Consider the following 18,459-nt stretch of genomic DNA (forward strand, 5'->3'; position numbering starts at 1 on the left):
CAATATCTCATAGTTTGTTCAGTTTCCCCTTTTTAGCATTATTCCTTTTTTAATACAATAATCATGGATTTGTTTTTAAAAAGTGAATCATTAATACAATTTCAGTTTATTTTTCAAATAAATTGAAAAGGCAAGTGATGTTTATTTGTATAGCCCTTAATCACAAATACGTCTCAAAGGGTTGCATAGACCACCATTGCAACATGGCCTGATCTGAAACCTACATGAGGACAAGGAAAAACTCAAAAACCTCAGCATGGGGACAATGAAGAAACCTTATAGGGCTGTAAATGTGCAATGGGTGTTGCAAGGGCATCAACAGAAACAACATGAAATATGGGTAATAACAGAATGTCCGGTTTACAGCTTCCAGAGGTTAACATCAGCCTGGGCCATGGCCATCACCCCCCTAAACAAGCACACAAAACTGTGAAAACATATCTTGTGACAATTTTGGGTTTATCTCTCTTTTTGTTGTTGCCAAATTAAGTTATATATATATATATATATATATATATATATATATATATATATATATATATATATATATATATATATATATATATATATATATATATATATATATATATATATATATACATGCTCCTTTTCTCATTGCACTATTCTTCATTGTGTTATTATAATAACTTGGGCCAGTTTTTCTAAGCACTATGTTGTAAATATTTTTTCCTGCCTGTTCATTGAGATAGTCTATCTTTTTTTGTCGTCGAAGTCTTTATATTATATGTTTTACCCTGGAGTGTCTTGTCTGATCTCGTTGCGTACAACGTTTCCCAAAGTTGACATCAATGACAATAAATACAATTCTAATTCTCATACTAATTCTATCGTTCGCCTGCAGGAGGCGACGCAGCGCCACAAAATCTCGAGACCTTGAACTGTACATTGCTTTGCAAACCTAAACAATAATCCGCCATGCTACATTCTGGATTGAAGGTCACATTTTTGGACCACGTAAACTACCTGAATTTGGACTTTAAGCGTGTTGTGTTCGGTTCTACTTTGACTTGACCCATTTGCTGAATTATTTTTATTCCTACTGGTGTCGTTTTTGCCTTTTGAGAGGCGAAATCTGCAAAACAGCGATTAAATCCGACTTTTTGGAGTGATTTCTGAATGGAGCCAAGGATGGCTTGGCGGTTACGAGAGTGTTTTGGGGTTATGGGATTCGAACCTGGACCGATACGTTTTCTTTGTGCTCGGATAGCACCGTTAGATTAGAGAAAAGGGAGGGGGGAGGTGAGAAGGTTTTGCTGCACGTCTGGAGGAGAAAGAGTAAGGGAGTGTTCGGAAAGGGGGGGTCGGTTCGTATTTATATATATAAAGCTCCGTGCAGCTGTCAAGTGTCGGCTGGGAATCAGCGCGCTTTTTTGCAGGATTCAGAAGAATCAGAAGTGATCCAATCGGAACATGGCTCACGCTTGGGGCTACGCTGCCAATAACGGTGAGGTCCTTTTTCATCCCAGTTCCGATTCATTGTGAATGGACTTCATCATTTGCGCATTAACGCAAGATGGAGCGTGCGTAAAATGTGCGCAATTTCAACCATTGAAATAAATATCCGAACTCATAATAATTCCAATTGATTCTGATGTGTATGCATACCTGCCAATGTATCCAATTTCATTTAATCCGTGTTTTTGACCATTTCAAATTGTGCACGCTGTATAACAGTTTTCGACAACAAAAAAATCTCCCGCCCCCCCACTTTTTTTTCCATCTATCTATTTTTATTATTGACACCTGTCCTTTATTCTGTGTTCAGCGACCTTGGGTGTCCTGAAAGGCACATCAAAATCAAATGTATTATTAAAATATGCTGCTGATTTTTTTTGTGTTGTTTATTCGGTAAATCAAATCATACAGGCAAATTATCTTTGGTTTTATTCCACGTACCGGTAGTCCGTTCTGCTGTGGGTAGATAGGTGCCGCGTTGTGTTTTGTAAATATTTGTTATCGCTTAACAAAGTGCAATCAATTATAATGCAGATGTTAACGTATTATTTTAGTATTTCTGCTCTTGTGATTTTGTCGTATTCATATGGTAAGAATTTTGTAGTATTCTGTAGTATTTTTGAGGATTTATGCAGTGTTTCTGTAGTAGCAATTTTGTAGTAGGATTTTTTTAGTATGTCTAGTATTTTTGTATTATTATTGTACTGTGATTTTTCTAGTATTTTAGTAACATTTTAGTAGTATTTCTGCAGTAGTATTTTCGTAGCATTCTTGTTGTATTCTTGTACCATTACTGCTGTAAGATTTTTGTCGTAGGATTTTTGAAGTTTGTCTATATAACTTTTGACGTCTGACTCTAGTTGTATTTTTATAGAATGATTTTTGTAGTATTTCTGCGATAGTTTTTGTAGTATTCTTTGTTCTATTTTCGTAGTAGGATTTTTGTAGTATTTCTCCAGAAATAGTTTTTGTATATATTTCTATAGTAAAGTGTCAGGACCAGAACAGAAACAGAACCCAATTGCGTTACGTTTCTCACAAGTTTTATTAGAGGAAAGAGAAAGGGCTGCGCCCATGATCCGGTGTTCGCTGGACGCGGTAAGCAAGCTGCTCTTGTACTCAGATGGCACTCCGAACGCGGAAGTGGAGGTTCCGTAGGGAGTGGACGGAAAAAAGGGGTCGGTAGCCAGGACTGGGAGAGCAAGGCGTGGTCCGGGTTGGAAGCGAGTCGGAAGCCAGAACGGGAGAGTAGACGAAGTCAGAGACAAAAAGAGGTCATAAGCCAGGACGGGAGAGCAGACGTGGTCAGGATCAAAACGTGTCAAATTCAGAGACAGACGGGACCAAAAAAACGGGACAGGTGGGAGTCAGAGTCGAAAAAGGCTTGCCTAGTGTTCACTGAGGTTTTCAGACGGACTGACAAAAGGGGACAGACAGGACCGGGTTCAAATACTGACAGGGAGCCAATCAGAACCCACGGCAGCTGGCGCCAAATGAGCGGGCACAGCTGGGTCACATCAGTAATCATGACAGTTAAGAATTAGGAAATATGCTGAAAGAATTATTTGTGTTGTTTACTTGGTAAATAGACTTGTTGGGGCGGCAGTAGCTCAGAAGGTAGAGCGATCGTTTTAGGATTAAGGGATCCCAGTTCGAATCCCGGCTTGTCCGTGTTACATGTCGAAGTGTCCTTGGGTAAGACACTGAACCCTAAATACCCCCAATAAGCAGGTTAGCGCCTTACATGGCTGCACAGATCACGGCCACTATTGGAAAATGTGAAGCACAATGTAAAGCGCTTTGGGAAGTCATTGACTTGAAAAGCGCTATATAAATGCAGATCATTTAATTTCATTTCATTTTACACAAATGATCTTTGCTTTGATTCTATATAAGTCCGTCTCTCTTCGAGTTAAATAGGGGCTGCGTTGTGTTTGTGAGTTTTACTGAGGGGAGGTTTTAATGAGGGGGGGCAATTGGCTGTGGTTGACATGAATATGTATATCTCTCCCCTTGCAGGTCCGGACAAGTGGGTGAGCAGTTTCCCTATCGCGGAGGGTCCTCGCCAGTCCCCCATCGACATCAATCCGGGTTTGGCGTCACACGACGGGGCGCTCAAGCCACTCAAGCTCAAGTACGACCCAAATACTTGCTTGGACATCCTCAATAATGGACATTCCTTCCAGGTGTCCTTCCTGGACGATGGGGACAACTCTGGTGAGCAGAGAGATTTTTCTTTCTATTATTACATTTGACATTTGTTATTATTATAATTAGATTACAAGGAAGAGGACATTGTTGACAATGATATATATATATATATATATATATAATTATAAAACTCCAACAATAAGGTTCACAGATCCCTTAACCCCCAGGGTAATCGGGGCACCACTTTCTGTGGTGTTTCTTGGGCAGGTACAGCCTGGCAGCGCCTATCCTTCTCCAGGCGTTTTTTTGGGGGGTAGGGGTTTGCTCCTCCACATGAAACAGCTATTACTGGTTTCAATCATTACCGATAGCTGGAGAAGCCTCCTGATCAGATTCAGATACAGCACTTTCATCATCGGATTGCCATTGTTTTTTCAGTGTGTAGAGTCACACAATACTGATACTAAGTCCTGAATCACTGTGTAAACACAATTTTGTTACGAAGATTTGAGTATTACATTGTACAGTTTGAATTGCAACAACTGTGGCTTTCAATATTGTCTTTGTATTTTTAATTATTACTTGTTCTTTTTAGTACTAATTTTCAATAGCACTACATAAAACTTTGCCATCTAGTAGTCAAAAAATACACTGTCCATTTATAGGTGCTGTACAGAATTTGTAACCTTTTTACTCACTGACACCATCTTCTAGCTTTTGCCTCTGTAAAACTCATCTTGTTGCATGTGCAAGTAGAGTACATGCATTTCTTAAATAAATTCTTCTTTTTCATCTTGTTGGGGTTGGCGTTTGGACTTATTTGAAAACGGCATTTTCTTACTTTCACTGTTTTCATGCTATGCTAATAAAAAAACTGCAGTGATGAGCATAATGTCTCTCTCCAACGACACCCCCCCCACACACACACACACATACCTTTCCCCTACCAAATGTGTCCCGCGGCTCAAAGTAAGATACAAGCAGAAAAAGAAGCTGTAGGCTTTCATTGTATATGTGTGCACAAAAAGAGCTCATTCATTACTGGAGGGTCCATTGGACACCCCCGGGAGGAGGGGGGGGGGGTTGTTTGGGTGATGGGGGTTGTGTGCATGTGTGTGTGTGTTTTGTGGGTGTTTGGCTTCCTTTTTCCCCCAAAAAATAATAAAAGTAATTTTCATGACTTACACCAAAAAAGGTAAAAATTAAAATAATTTTAAAAGATATCTGAAATGTTAACCTCTAAATCAGTGGAAGGCAAACTACGGCCCGTGGGCCACAGGCGGGAACTATAACAAATTTAGTGTTCAAAAACAGGGACCTAATATATTATTTTGCTTTCATTCTGAAAAGAAAAAAGTACTATAGAAATGCTTCTACAGTAATACTTACAAAATACTACAAAATTACGACAAAACTAGATGAAAAAGACTACATGAGGCAACTGTATCAAATTTATTCTTTAAAAACAGGGTCCTAACTGTTTATGGATTTGCTTTCCTTCTGAAAAGAAAAAAAATACAAAAGAAATACTACAAAAATACTTTCACAGAAATACCACAAACCTACCACTACAGTAATTTTGTAATGCGAAATATGACTATGAAAATATTACGGCAGAAATACTACCAAATACCACAAGTATATTACAAAAATCTACTATGGAAATACTTTAAATATACTTATACAGAAATAGTGTAAATATACATCTACAGGAATACTATAATACAAAATTACTACAACAGAAAGATTACGACAAACGTACTACAATATACTACAGATATACTACAAAGATGTATTATAGAAATCATACAAAATACTACTATGAAAATACTAAAATAGTAATACTACAAAAATCCAACTGCAGAAATACTACAAAACGATTACTGTGATAAAACTACTGTAATACTATAAAATTTTATAAAAATCCAACTGAAGAAATACTAAAAAAGTTCTAAAATAAAATACAATCACATAAATACTTGGTTGGTTTGATTACTTAACCAGTAGGGTCATGGGGGCACCATTTCCTGAGGTGTGTCTTAAAACAGGCTCCTAAAACGTTTGTTTTAATTGTGAGTGTTTCAAACCCAAATTGATGAAACATATCTATTTAAAAAATAAAATAAAGAAATATAACATGCATGTCTATTTCTTCATAAATGAAAAAAGATTACATGTGTCTCCAGGAGCAGCACATTGGCCAAAATTTTGAAGCCAATGGGGCCAACCTCTCATCTAAATAAATTCCATATATGATTTTTTTTGTCCTTTTTTGTGGTCCAAATACAAACACGCCACTTGTGTCTGCATTCTAAAATCCTGGCTAATCCAGATTAAACGTTTGCTCGGCAGTTGAGATTAAATTGAAAAGGCAAGTGATGTTTATTTGTATAGCCCTTAATCACAAATACGTCTCAAAGGGTTGCATAGACCACCATTGCAACATGGCCTGATCTGAAACCTACATGAGGACAAGGAAAAACTCAAAAACCTCAGCATGGGGACAATGAAGAAACCTTATAGGGCTGTACATGTGCAATGGGTGTTGCAAGGGCATCAACAGAAACAACATGAAATATGGGTAATAACAGAATGTCCGGTTTACAGCTTCCAGAGGTTAACATCAGCCTGGGCCATGGCCATCACCCCCCTAAACAAGCACACAAAACTGTGAAAACATATCTTGTGACAATTTTGGGTTTATCTCTCTTTTTGTTGTTGCCAAATTAAGTTATATATATATATATATATATATATATATATATATATATATATATATATATATATATATATATATATATATATATATATATATATATATATATATATATATATATACATGCTCCTTTTCTCATTGCACTATTCTTCATTGTGTTATTATAATAACTTGGGCCAGTTTTTCTAAGCACTATGTTGTAAATATTTTTTCCTGCCTGTTCATTGAGATAGTCTATCTTTTTTTGTCGTCGAAGTCTTTATATTATATGTTTTACCCTGGAGTGTCTTGTCTGATCTCGTTGCGTACAACGTTTCCCAAAGTTGACATCAATGACAATAAATACAATTCTAATTCTCATACTAATTCTATCGTTCGCCTGCAGGAGGCGACGCAGCGCCACAAAATCTCGAGACCTTGAACTGTACATTGCTTTGCAAACCTAAACAATAATCCGCCATGCTACATTCTGGATTGAAGGTCACATTTTTGGACCACGTAAACTACCTGAATTTGGACTTTAAGCGTGTTGTGTTCGGTTCTACTTTGACTTGACCCATTTGCTGAATTATTTTTATTCCTACTGGTGTCGTTTTTGCCTTTTGAGAGGCGAAATCTGCAAAACAGCGATTAAATCCGACTTTTTGGAGTGATTTCTGAATGGAGCCAAGGATGGCTTGGCGGTTACGAGAGTGTTTTGGGGTTATGGGATTCGAACCTGGACCGATACGTTTTCTTTGTGCTCGGATAGCACCGTTAGATTAGAGAAAAGGGAGGGGGGAGGTGAGAAGGTTTTGCTGCACGTCTGGAGGAGAAAGAGTAAGGGAGTGTTCGGAAAGGGGGGGTCGGTTCGTATTTATATATATAAAGCTCCGTGCAGCTGTCAAGTGTCGGCTGGGAATCAGCGCGCTTTTTTGCAGGATTCAGAAGAATCAGAAGTGATCCAATCGGAACATGGCTCACGCTTGGGGCTACGCTGCCAATAACGGTGAGGTCCTTTTTCATCCCAGTTCCGATTCATTGTGAATGGACTTCATCATTTGCGCATTAACGCAAGATGGAGCGTGCGTAAAATGTGCGCAATTTCAACCATTGAAATAAATATCCGAACTCATAATAATTCCAATTGATTCTGATGTGTATGCATACCTGCCAATGTATCCAATTTCATTTAATCCGTGTTTTTGACCATTTCAAATTGTGCACGCTGTATAACAGTTTTCGACAACAAAAAAATCTCCCGCCCCCCCACTTTTTTTTCCATCTATCTATTTTTATTATTGACACCTGTCCTTTATTCTGTGTTCAGCGACCTTGGGTGTCCTGAAAGGCACATCAAAATCAAATGTATTATTAAAATATGCTGCTGATTTTTTTTGTGTTGTTTATTCGGTAAATCAAATCATACAGGCAAATTATCTTTGGTTTTATTCCACGTACCGGTAGTCCGTTCTGCTGTGGGTAGATAGGTGCCGCGTTGTGTTTTGTAAATATTTGTTATCGCTTAACAAAGTGCAATCAATTATAATGCAGATGTTAACGTATTATTTTAGTATTTCTGCTCTTGTGATTTTGTCGTATTCATATGGTAAGAATTTTGTAGTATTCTGTAGTATTTTTGAGGATTTATGCAGTGTTTCTGTAGTAGCAATTTTGTAGTAGGATTTTTTTAGTATGTCTAGTATTTTTGTATTATTATTGTACTGTGATTTTTCTAGTATTTTAGTAACATTTTAGTAGTATTTCTGCAGTAGTATTTTCGTAGCATTCTTGTTGTATTCTTGTACCATTACTGCTGTAAGATTTTTGTCGTAGGATTTTTGAAGTTTGTCTATATAACTTTTGACGTCTGACTCTAGTTGTATTTTTATAGAATGATTTTTGTAGTATTTCTGCGATAGTTTTTGTAGTATTCTTTGTTCTATTTTCGTAGTAGGATTTTTGTAGTATTTCTCCAGAAATAGTTTTTGTATATATTTCTATAGTAAAGTGTCAGGACCAGAACAGAAACAGAACCCAATTGCGTTACGTTTCTCACAAGTTTTATTAGAGGAAAGAGAAAGGGCTGCGCCCATGATCCGGTGTTCGCTGGACGCGGTAAGCAAGCTGCTCTTGTACTCAGATGGCACTCCGAACGCGGAAGTGGAGGTTCCGTAGGGAGTGGACGGAAAAAAGGGGTCGGTAGCCAGGACTGGGAGAGCAAGGCGTGGTCCGGGTTGGAAGCGAGTCGGAAGCCAGAACGGGAGAGTAGACGAAGTCAGAGACAAAAAGAGGTCATAAGCCAGGACGGGAGAGCAGACGTGGTCAGGATCAAAACGTGTCAAATTCAGAGACAGACGGGACCAAAAAAACGGGACAGGTGGGAGTCAGAGTCGAAAAAGGCTTGCCTAGTGTTCACTGAGGTTTTCAGACGGACTGACAAAAGGGGACAGACAGGACCGGGTTCAAATACTGACAGGGAGCCAATCAGAACCCACGGCAGCTGGCGCCAAATGAGCGGGCACAGCTGGGTCACATCAGTAATCATGACAGTTAAGAATTAGGAAATATGCTGAAAGAATTATTTGTGTTGTTTACTTGGTAAATAGACTTGTTGGGGCGGCAGTAGCTCAGAAGGTAGAGCGATCGTTTTAGGATTAAGGGATCCCAGTTCGAATCCCGGCTTGTCCGTGTTACATGTCGAAGTGTCCTTGGGTAAGACACTGAACCCTAAATACCCCCAATAAGCAGGTTAGCGCCTTACATGGCTGCACAGATCACGGCCACTATTGGAAAATGTGAAGCACAATGTAAAGCGCTTTGGGAAGTCATTGACTTGAAAAGCGCTATATAAATGCAGATCATTTAATTTCATTTCATTTTACACAAATGATCTTTGCTTTGATTCTATATAAGTCCGTCTCTCTTCGAGTTAAATAGGGGCTGCGTTGTGTTTGTGAGTTTTACTGAGGGGAGGTTTTAATGAGGGGGGGCAATTGGCTGTGGTTGACATGAATATGTATATCTCTCCCCTTGCAGGTCCGGACAAGTGGGTGAGCAGTTTCCCTATCGCGGAGGGTCCTCGCCAGTCCCCCATCGACATCAATCCGGGTTTGGCGTCACACGACGGGGCGCTCAAGCCACTCAAGCTCAAGTACGACCCAAATACTTGCTTGGACATCCTCAATAATGGACATTCCTTCCAGGTGTCCTTCCTGGACGATGGGGACAACTCTGGTGAGCAGAGAGATTTTTCTTTCTATTATTACATTTGACATTTGTTATTATTATAATTAGATTACAAGGAAGAGGACATTGTTGACAATGATATATATATATATATATATATATAATTATAAAACTCCAACAATAAGGTTCACAGATCCCTTAACCCCCAGGGTAATCGGGGCACCACTTTCTGTGGTGTTTCTTGGGCAGGTACAGCCTGGCAGCGCCTATCCTTCTCCAGGCGTTTTTTTGGGGGGTAGGGGTTTGCTCCTCCACATGAAACAGCTATTACTGGTTTCAATCATTACCGATAGCTGGAGAAGCCTCCTGATCAGATTCAGATACAGCACTTTCATCATCGGATTGCCATTGTTTTTTCAGTGTGTAGAGTCACACAATACTGATACTAAGTCCTGAATCACTGTGTAAACACAATTTTGTTACGAAGATTTGAGTATTACATTGTACAGTTTGAATTGCAACAACTGTGGCTTTCAATATTGTCTTTGTATTTTTAATTATTACTTGTTCTTTTTAGTACTAATTTTCAATAGCACTACATAAAACTTTGCCATCTAGTAGTCAAAAAATACACTGTCCATTTATAGGTGCTGTACAGAATTTGTAACCTTTTTACTCACTGACACCATCTTCTAGCTTTTGCCTCTGTAAAACTCATCTTGTTGCATGTGCAAGTAGAGTACATGCATTTCTTAAATAAATTCTTCTTTTTCATCTTGTTGGGGTTGGCGTTTGGACTTATTTGAAAACGGCATTTTCTTACTTTCACTGTTTTCATGCTATGCTAATAAAAAAACTGCAGTGATGAGCATAATGTCTCTCTCCAACGACACCCCCCCCACACACACACACACATACCTTTCCCCTACCAAATGTGTCCCGCGGCTCAAAGTAAGATACAAGCAGAAAAAGAAGCTGTAGGCTTTCATTGTATATGTGTGCACAAAAAGAGCTCATTCATTACTGGAGGGTCCATTGGACACCCCCGGGAGGAGGGGGGGGGGGTTGTTTGGGTGATGGGGGTTGTGTGCATGTGTGTGTGTGTTTTGTGGGTGTTTGGCTTCCTTTTTCCCCCAAAAAATAATAAAAGTAATTTTCATGACTTACACCAAAAAAGGTAAAAATTAAAATAATTTTAAAAGATATCTGAAATGTTAACCTCTAAATCAGTGGAAGGCAAACTACGGCCCGTGGGCCACAGGCGGGAACTATAACAAATTTAGTGTTCAAAAACAGGGACCTAATATATTATTTTGCTTTCATTCTGAAAAGAAAAAAGTACTATAGAAATGCTTCTACAGTAATACTTACAAAATACTACAAAATTACGACAAAACTAGATGAAAAAGACTACATGAGGCAACTGTATCAAATTTATTCTTTAAAAACAGGGTCCTAACTGTTTATGGATTTGCTTTCCTTCTGAAAAGAAAAAAAATACAAAAGAAATACTACAAAAATACTTTCACAGAAATACCACAAACCTACCACTACAGTAATTTTGTAATGCGAAATATGACTATGAAAATATTACGGCAGAAATACTACCAAATACCACAAGTATATTACAAAAATCTACTATGGAAATACTTTAAATATACTTATACAGAAATAGTGTAAATATACATCTACAGGAATACTATAATACAAAATTACTACAACAGAAAGATTACGACAAACGTACTACAATATACTACAGATATACTACAAAGATGTATTATAGAAATCATACAAAATACTACTATGAAAATACTAAAATAGTAATACTACAAAAATCCAACTGCAGAAATACTACAAAACGATTACTGTGATAAAACTACTGTAATACTATAAAATTTTATAAAAATCCAACTGAAGAAATACTAAAAAAGTTCTAAAATAAAATACAATCACATAAATACTTGGTTGGTTTGATTACTTAACCAGTAGGGTCATGGGGGCACCATTTCCTGAGGTGTGTCTTAAAACAGGCTCCTAAAACGTTTGTTTTAATTGTGAGTGTTTCAAACCCAAATTGATGAAACATATCTATTTAAAAAATAAAATAAAGAAATATAACATGCATGTCTATTTCTTCATAAATGAAAAAAGATTACATGTGTCTCCAGGAGCAGCACATTGGCCAAAATTTTGAAGCCAATGGGGCCAACCTCTCATCTAAATAAATTCCATATATGATTTTTTTTGTCCTTTTTTGTGGTCCAAATACAAACACGCCACTTGTGTCTGCATTCTAAAATCCTGGCTAATCCAGATTAAACGTTTGCTCGGCAGTTGAGATTAAAATTACGTAATCGACTGCGGCCTTGCAGCCGCGTCGTTATACAAATGCAAACAAAAGAAGAATGTGACTGTTGTGACTTTTAGTCACGCACACCCAAAAATATCAAAATGACAAGTTATGACACACATAAATCCCCCGCCCTAAAATACATTATTATTCATTCATAATCTATGTGCTTTTTGTGCTGTGTTGCTTCTTTTAAATGGACTTCAAATTATTCCGATTTGCAAGCTGTCATCGCATTTCGGGACATTACAGGAAAGATTTGAGGGATGCTAGGCGCTGAGATAATGTGATCTTGCAAAACTAGCGTGCTTAGTCAGAAAATAAATCTGGACATGCAGGGATATTTGGAGGATGCTTAGTGCTAAGTTAATGTGATCAAGCAAAACTAGCGTGCTTAAATAGAAATAACAAATTCTGGACATGCAAGGGACAATTGGAGGATGCTAGGTCCTGAGCTAATGTGATCTAGCGAAACTACTGTGCTCAGTCAGAAAAAAAATCTGGACATGCTTGGGAGATTTGGAGGATGCTTGGTGCTTAGCTAATGTGATCAAGCAAAACTAGCATGCTAAAACAGGAAAAAAAAATCTGGACATGCTTGGGATTATTGGAGGATGGTAGGTGCTAAACTAATGTGATCAAGCGAAACTACCGTGTTCTGTCAGAAAAAAAAATCTGGACATGCCAGGGACATTTGGAGGACGCTAGGTGCTTAGCTAATGTGATCATGCAAAACTAACATACTTAAACAGAAATTCTGGACATGCTACGGACGATTGGAGGATGGTAGTGATAACTAGGTTAACGCTAATGCTAAATAGCATTTGACAATTGCATACTTCAAGCATCAGGCTGACAAGTTCTATATACAGTACTGTATACATCAAAAAAACTAATATGAAACCAAAGAATGCAAAACAAACCATTTATACAGTACAGTTTCACTCATATAGGTTAATGCAAACCCTAAATAGCATCTGGCACTTTTAAACTTCAAGCATCAGGCTAATAAATACTTCATACTGTATATGTATATCATACACACAAATATAAAACCAAAATAATAAAAAAAATACATATGGTACAGTTTCACTCAAGTAGTAGCTCAATGCTAAAGCTAAATAGCACCTGATCTGTGGCACTTGAGCTGTAGGCCTGATTTGTATAGATACGGCTATTAGTGCTGACGAGCAAAAGAGAAGCTATAGACCTCTCCTGGTGTGCCAAATCTTGACTTAAGTGTATTTTCTTTCTCTTAGTCCTGACTGGCGGTCCGGTTTCGGGGGTTTATCGGCTAAAGCAGTTCCACTTCCACTGGGGGTCCTGCGACGAGAAGGGCTCTGAGCACACCGTGAGTGGAATTAAGTACCCCGCTGAGGTAAGATAATGTCATCAATTAATCGTGATTAATCGCACTACAATTCTCGAGCTAATTGAGTTTTTTTTTGAGGGGTGGGGCAGCTGCAAACATAGTGTTCAAATATATTTATGGTTATATATTAACATGATTAATCTTGATTAATGTCACTCAAATTCTGGAGTTAATTTAGTTTTTGCTGCTATACATACATACATACATACATTTTTATTATGATTAATCCCATTTATAATCATTACAATGTTGGAGTTAATGTATACTGTATTAATTTGCAGCTGCTCTCATAGTATAAACATTCATATATGGCTGTATATTAACATGATTAATCATGAATAATCGCACTCCAATTTCAAAATCAATCCACATTATTTTTTAAATATATGGCTGTAGATTAACTTGATTAATTTTCATTTCTCTCACTCCAATGTTGGAGTTAATCTAGATTAATTTTGCCTTTTTTTCAGCTGCATCTGGTTCACTGGAACACCAAATACCCCAACTTCGGTGAGGCTGCTAGCAAACCCGACGGGCTCGCTGTGGTGGGCGTGTTTCTGCAGGTTTGTACTCTAAACCTGTATCAATAAATAAACGTATAAATATACACACTAAATAAATAATAACGATATATATTTTCGTTTAGATCGGAGACGAAAACGCCAGCCTGCAAAAGGTACTGGATGCTTTCGGTGCCATCAAGACCAAGGTATGATTCCTCGGCGACAGCTTTTGCCCATGCACGTTATCAACAAGATAAGTTAATAAGGTTTTTTTTTTGTTTTTGTTGAATCAGGGCAAGCAGACCCCGTTTAAGGGTTTTGACCCGAGCAGCCTTCTTCCGGCCTGCCTTGACTACTGGACGTACGAGGGCTCCCTGACCACGCCCCCCCTGCTAGAGAGCGTCACCTGGATCGTGTGCAAGGACCCCATTAGCGTTAGCTCGGCTCAGGTAGCGACACAATCGCTTCTCTGTTGAGTAGTTACTACACTCTCATCATTTAAAGGGCCAGTGAGCATGATGTGGCAACCCTTACTCTTGTTAAATTCTATATTTGTTTCAATCAAACACTATTGATTCAAATAATAAGCAAGAACACATATACTATTTCATGAACATGACAGTTTGGCAGCTATCTTGCTACTACGAAAGCCTGAATGGCAGTTATGCTAAGCTAGCTTGTTGTTGTGGTGCTTTTAGCACTTGAAAGCCACACACAACACACAGTTGAGGCCCAGTTTCACCATTCAGGCATCTTCCACGATCTTTTTCCACTTATTCCTTCTCTAGCCATTGGCTGCGTAATAGCTGGCTGCTAACTATTATTGTTATTGATTGCTGCCACTGCTTTGTCCTTCTGTGTTACTCGCCTTTCACAGTCAGCCATGCAAGCAAACATCACTGATGTTGATAATTCAGGCATCCTTGACTTTTTTTTCACTGTTTCCTTCTCTAACCACGGATGTTAGGTAATTGACCACAGGTTATGGCTCACAGCTAGCCACGACTGTTATTGTTAGTCACTGCTTTGTCCTTCCGTCTCACTCACTACTCACAGCCAGTCCTACAATCAAACGTCACTGAGTTCCAAATTTCAGATGTCTTTACCTTTTTTCACTGTTTCCTTTTTGTAGCCACTTGTACTAGCCACTTGACTGCATTTAAGATGGCTTCTAACTGTTATTGGTCTATTTAGCTGCCCCTTTTTTGTCGTTCAGTGTCACTCATCTCCATAGATGGCCATGCAAGCAAGCGTCGATGAGTTCCTTAATTTAGGCATCTTCGACTTTGTTCCACGGATTCTTTCTTTGGCCATTGGTGTTAGTCACTTGGCCTCATTTTAGCTGGCTGCTAAACACTGTTGTATTGTTAGCCACCCCTGCTTTGCCCTTCAGTGGCCCTCGCCTTCCACAGCTCGTCGTGCAAGCAAATGTCACTGAGTTTAATTCAGGCACTTATATTTAACTTTAGTCACTGTTTCCTTCTCTGGCCACTGGTATTGGCCACTTGACTGCATTCTAGGTGGGTACTAACTATATTTATATTGTTAGCTAACTCTGCTTTGTCTTTCAGTGTTACTTGCCGTCTACTGCCGGCCTTGCAAGCAATGTGGCTGAGTTCCTTGGTTCCTTTTTTCAATGTTTCCTTCTCTAGCCGTTGATATTAACCACTTGGCTGCATTCTTGCTGGTTGCCAACCACTATTGTCATCATTAGCTGTCCCTGCTTTGTCCTTAAGTGTCATTTGACCCCCCACAGCCAGTCATATGAGCAAATGTCGCTGAGTTTCTTTTTTGAGGCATCTGACTTTTTTCACTATTTTCTTCTCTAGCCACTTGTATTAGCCTCTTGGCTGCATTCTAGCCGGCTGCTAACCACTATTGTTCATGTTAGCTGTGCCTGATTCATCCTTCTGTGTCACTCGCTTTCCAGGGAAGGTCTTGCAAGCAAAAGTCACTGAGTTTCTTTATTCAGTCATCTAAGACATTTTTTATGGTTTCTTTATCTAGCCACTGCAGTTAGCCATTTTACTACAGGCTATTTGTGGTTAGCCTCTTTCGTTATTGTTAGTTACTTCTCTTTTGTTCTCTAGTGTTACTCACCTTCCACAGCATGTGATGTCGCAGAGTCTCTTCATTTAAGCATATTCCCCTCTTTTTCTACTGTTTCCTTTTCTAGCCACTGATGTTAGTAACTTGGCTGCAGTCTATCGCTCGCTGCTGCAGCTATAAGAACCCCCCAAAAATATCGACCCAATGTCAGCTAGTTCAAAATCCAAACACCATCTCTACTAAAACCTTTGTAAATTATTAGAGACTGTCATTTTCAAAACCCAAACGTTGCATCAACCCAAAGTCTGCTAGCTCAATGCTAACAGAAAAATGTAAATATCATTGACTTGCTAATTGAAACTAGCACAACGATGTTGATTGCTTCTCCTCACGGCAGATGGAAAAATTCCGCAGTCTGCTGTTCTCGGCCGAGGGTGAACCCGAATGCTGTATGGTGGACAACTATCGGCCGCCGCAGCCTCTGAAGGGCCGCCAAGTGCGAGCCTTCTACAAGTGAAGTCAACCAGTTCCCTCCCCGACCACACCTGTAAACTCACAAATAAAAAAAAAAAATCAAATTTTAACATCCGCCCAACTTAAAACCACGTTGTTTTCCCGTGGAGCACTTAGCCACAGCGCCCCCAGTGGCCAGAAGAACAAGCAACCGCCGCCATCGAAGATAGGACGGCTAGCTAATAAGCTAGCTTTGGCATTAAATTTGTTTTATGCATTAAGTTTGTTTTAAATTTGTTTCATTTGTTTTATGCAGAAGCTTGTGTCAAACATGTTTTAAAAACATATGCAAAAAAATGTTACATGTCCAAAATGTGTGCAATTTAGATTTTTCTGAAGAAAAGCTGCCAAAATTATTTTTATGTTCTAATCTTTTAATAGCATTTTTTTTTGCTGCTGTATATCTCAAAAACAATGTACTCTAGAAAGATTGTATTTCGAGTGTTTTTTAATTACATATTAGATGCCTTATTATCATTATTTCTACCATTCTGAAATTATGCCAGTGGCCCCGTCCTTATGTGATATTGTTCTTCTATTTGCTGTATAAGAAGTTGAATAAAATCCCGTAAAATTAACTAGAATTGTGTTGTTTTAAATAATATTTTATTACAATATTAGGGGGGCATCTATTTTTTTCCATTATATTTTAGGATGTATCTTACAAATAATTTGAAAAATAAGAAATAGCTATAAAATGAAAGATAGAAATTTAAATGAATAAATTGTTGTTTTCTATTCTAAATATTTTCTTTTCTTTTTTTTAAATGTTGTATTTTTATTTATTTTTAAGAAAGTACCTTAAAAAACAATTGAGTGAAAGAAAAATAAATATGATTTCATAAAAAATACGTTTTTAAATTTATTTATTATTTAAATTATAATTAGTCGAGCAAATAAAAAATAAATTCTTTATTGTATTTTTTATTAGCTTTAAAATTATTTTAAAATTGAAAAATAGATATGAAATGTAAAAAGAAATTCGAATACATAAATTAATGTTTTTTAAAGTTATAAATATTGTATTTAAAAAAAAATGTATTTTTGTGTTTTTTTTTTTTTTAAGTACCTAAAATAAATTGGAAGAATAAAAACTAGACCTTTTTCTAGACATGTTTTTTCTAAATATTAATTTCTTGATTATAACTAGTTGGCTTTATTCTAAATAATTTATTGTATTTTTAATCTTAAAATTATCTTTACAATAATTTGAATAGGTTATTATGTTTTTTCTTACAAATTACAATATATATTACGATATATATGTACAGAAAACAGAGAGAAGGTTTTGGGTAGCTTTGAAACCAAGCTAGCCCATCATTATTTACGCTTTTTTTAATATTAAAGAAATTTGTTTAGGTTAGCAGTTTGGTGGCTAACGAAAGTTTTAGTAATCAATTGTAATTAGCGGTAACATTTTTTACAGCAGTAGAAATTTAGGTCAGTAAGTAATTAGCTAGTTGATGCAGCCTGAGTTGGAGAAGGGAAAACTGAGGAATTCCGTAAGTATTCAAGCTAAGTTAGCCTCTGGACTTTGTGTATGGAATGCGAAAAACATGCTAACCTAACACTGCCAATCCTTCAAAACCTCTAATTTGATGTTAAACCTAAAATAACCTCCGTCTTAGCACAAGAAGATGCTAGTTAATTAGCTTATTTGTATCTCCTGAGTTGGAGAAGAGAAAGCTCCAAAAAATGCAGGGATCATGAGGACCCCAAATATCATCGGCTAACCCAGGAATTGGTATTCAAGCTAAGTTAGCCTCTCTGATTTGTGTATAGTTTTGTGTATAGTGTGCTCGGAACAATTTAAAAGGCTCAGTTTGTAGTACGTGCTACCCGAACCCTCTCTCTTTCTCTCTCGTTTTTCTTTCACCCTTTCTTTCTCTCTCGCTGTGTAATTCTTCCCGTCTTTTTTTTCTGTTTTCTTTCTCTTTTTTCTTTTCTCCTTCATGCTCTCTTTCTCTTCCACCCTCTCCATTTCTTTCTCTCTTTTTATTTTTCTCAGCCTCTATTTTTTTCTCTGACTTTTCAGTCTCTATGTTCCTCATCTTTCTCTTCCTCTCTCTTTGTAACTTTTTCTTTCTTTTCTGTCTTTCTTTCTTTGTATCTTTTTCTTTTTTTCTTCCTTTCTTTCTCACTCTCTTTTTCTTTTTCACTT

At 37.6% G+C, this 18,459-nt stretch overlaps 2 protein-coding genes across 2 annotated transcripts; both read left to right on the forward strand.

The window, feature by feature from the left end:
- Window positions 1-1,298: 1,298 nt before the first annotated feature.
- Window positions 1,299-3,746, forward strand: LOC148348179 (carbonic anhydrase 1-like). Its single transcript, XM_088322304.1, has 2 exons — window positions 1,299-1,465; window positions 3,496-3,746. The coding sequence occupies exons 1-2, from the start codon at window positions 1,432-1,434 to the stop codon at window positions 3,729-3,731; spliced, it is 270 nt and encodes an 89-aa protein (XP_088178430.1). The 5' UTR covers window positions 1,299-1,431; the 3' UTR covers window positions 3,732-3,746.
- A 3,418-nt stretch (window positions 3,747-7,164) lies between these two features.
- On the forward strand, window positions 7,165-16,876 carry LOC148348180 (carbonic anhydrase 1-like). The gene is made up of 7 exons (XM_088321905.1): window positions 7,165-7,331; window positions 9,362-9,559; window positions 13,121-13,239; window positions 13,704-13,796; window positions 13,880-13,942; window positions 14,030-14,185; window positions 16,183-16,876. The coding sequence occupies exons 1-7, from the start codon at window positions 7,298-7,300 to the stop codon at window positions 16,300-16,302; spliced, it is 783 nt and encodes a 260-aa protein (XP_088178031.1). The 5' UTR covers window positions 7,165-7,297; the 3' UTR covers window positions 16,303-16,876.
- Window positions 16,877-18,459: the final 1,583 nt, after the last annotated feature.

The sequence above is a fragment of the Urocampus carinirostris genome, chromosome 18 (genome assembly GCF_059441175.1).
Source record: "Urocampus carinirostris isolate Australia breed hairy pipefish chromosome 18, RoL_Ucar_1.0, whole genome shotgun sequence".
In the NCBI taxonomy this organism is placed as follows: Eukaryota; Metazoa; Chordata; class Actinopteri; order Syngnathiformes; family Syngnathidae; genus Urocampus; species Urocampus carinirostris.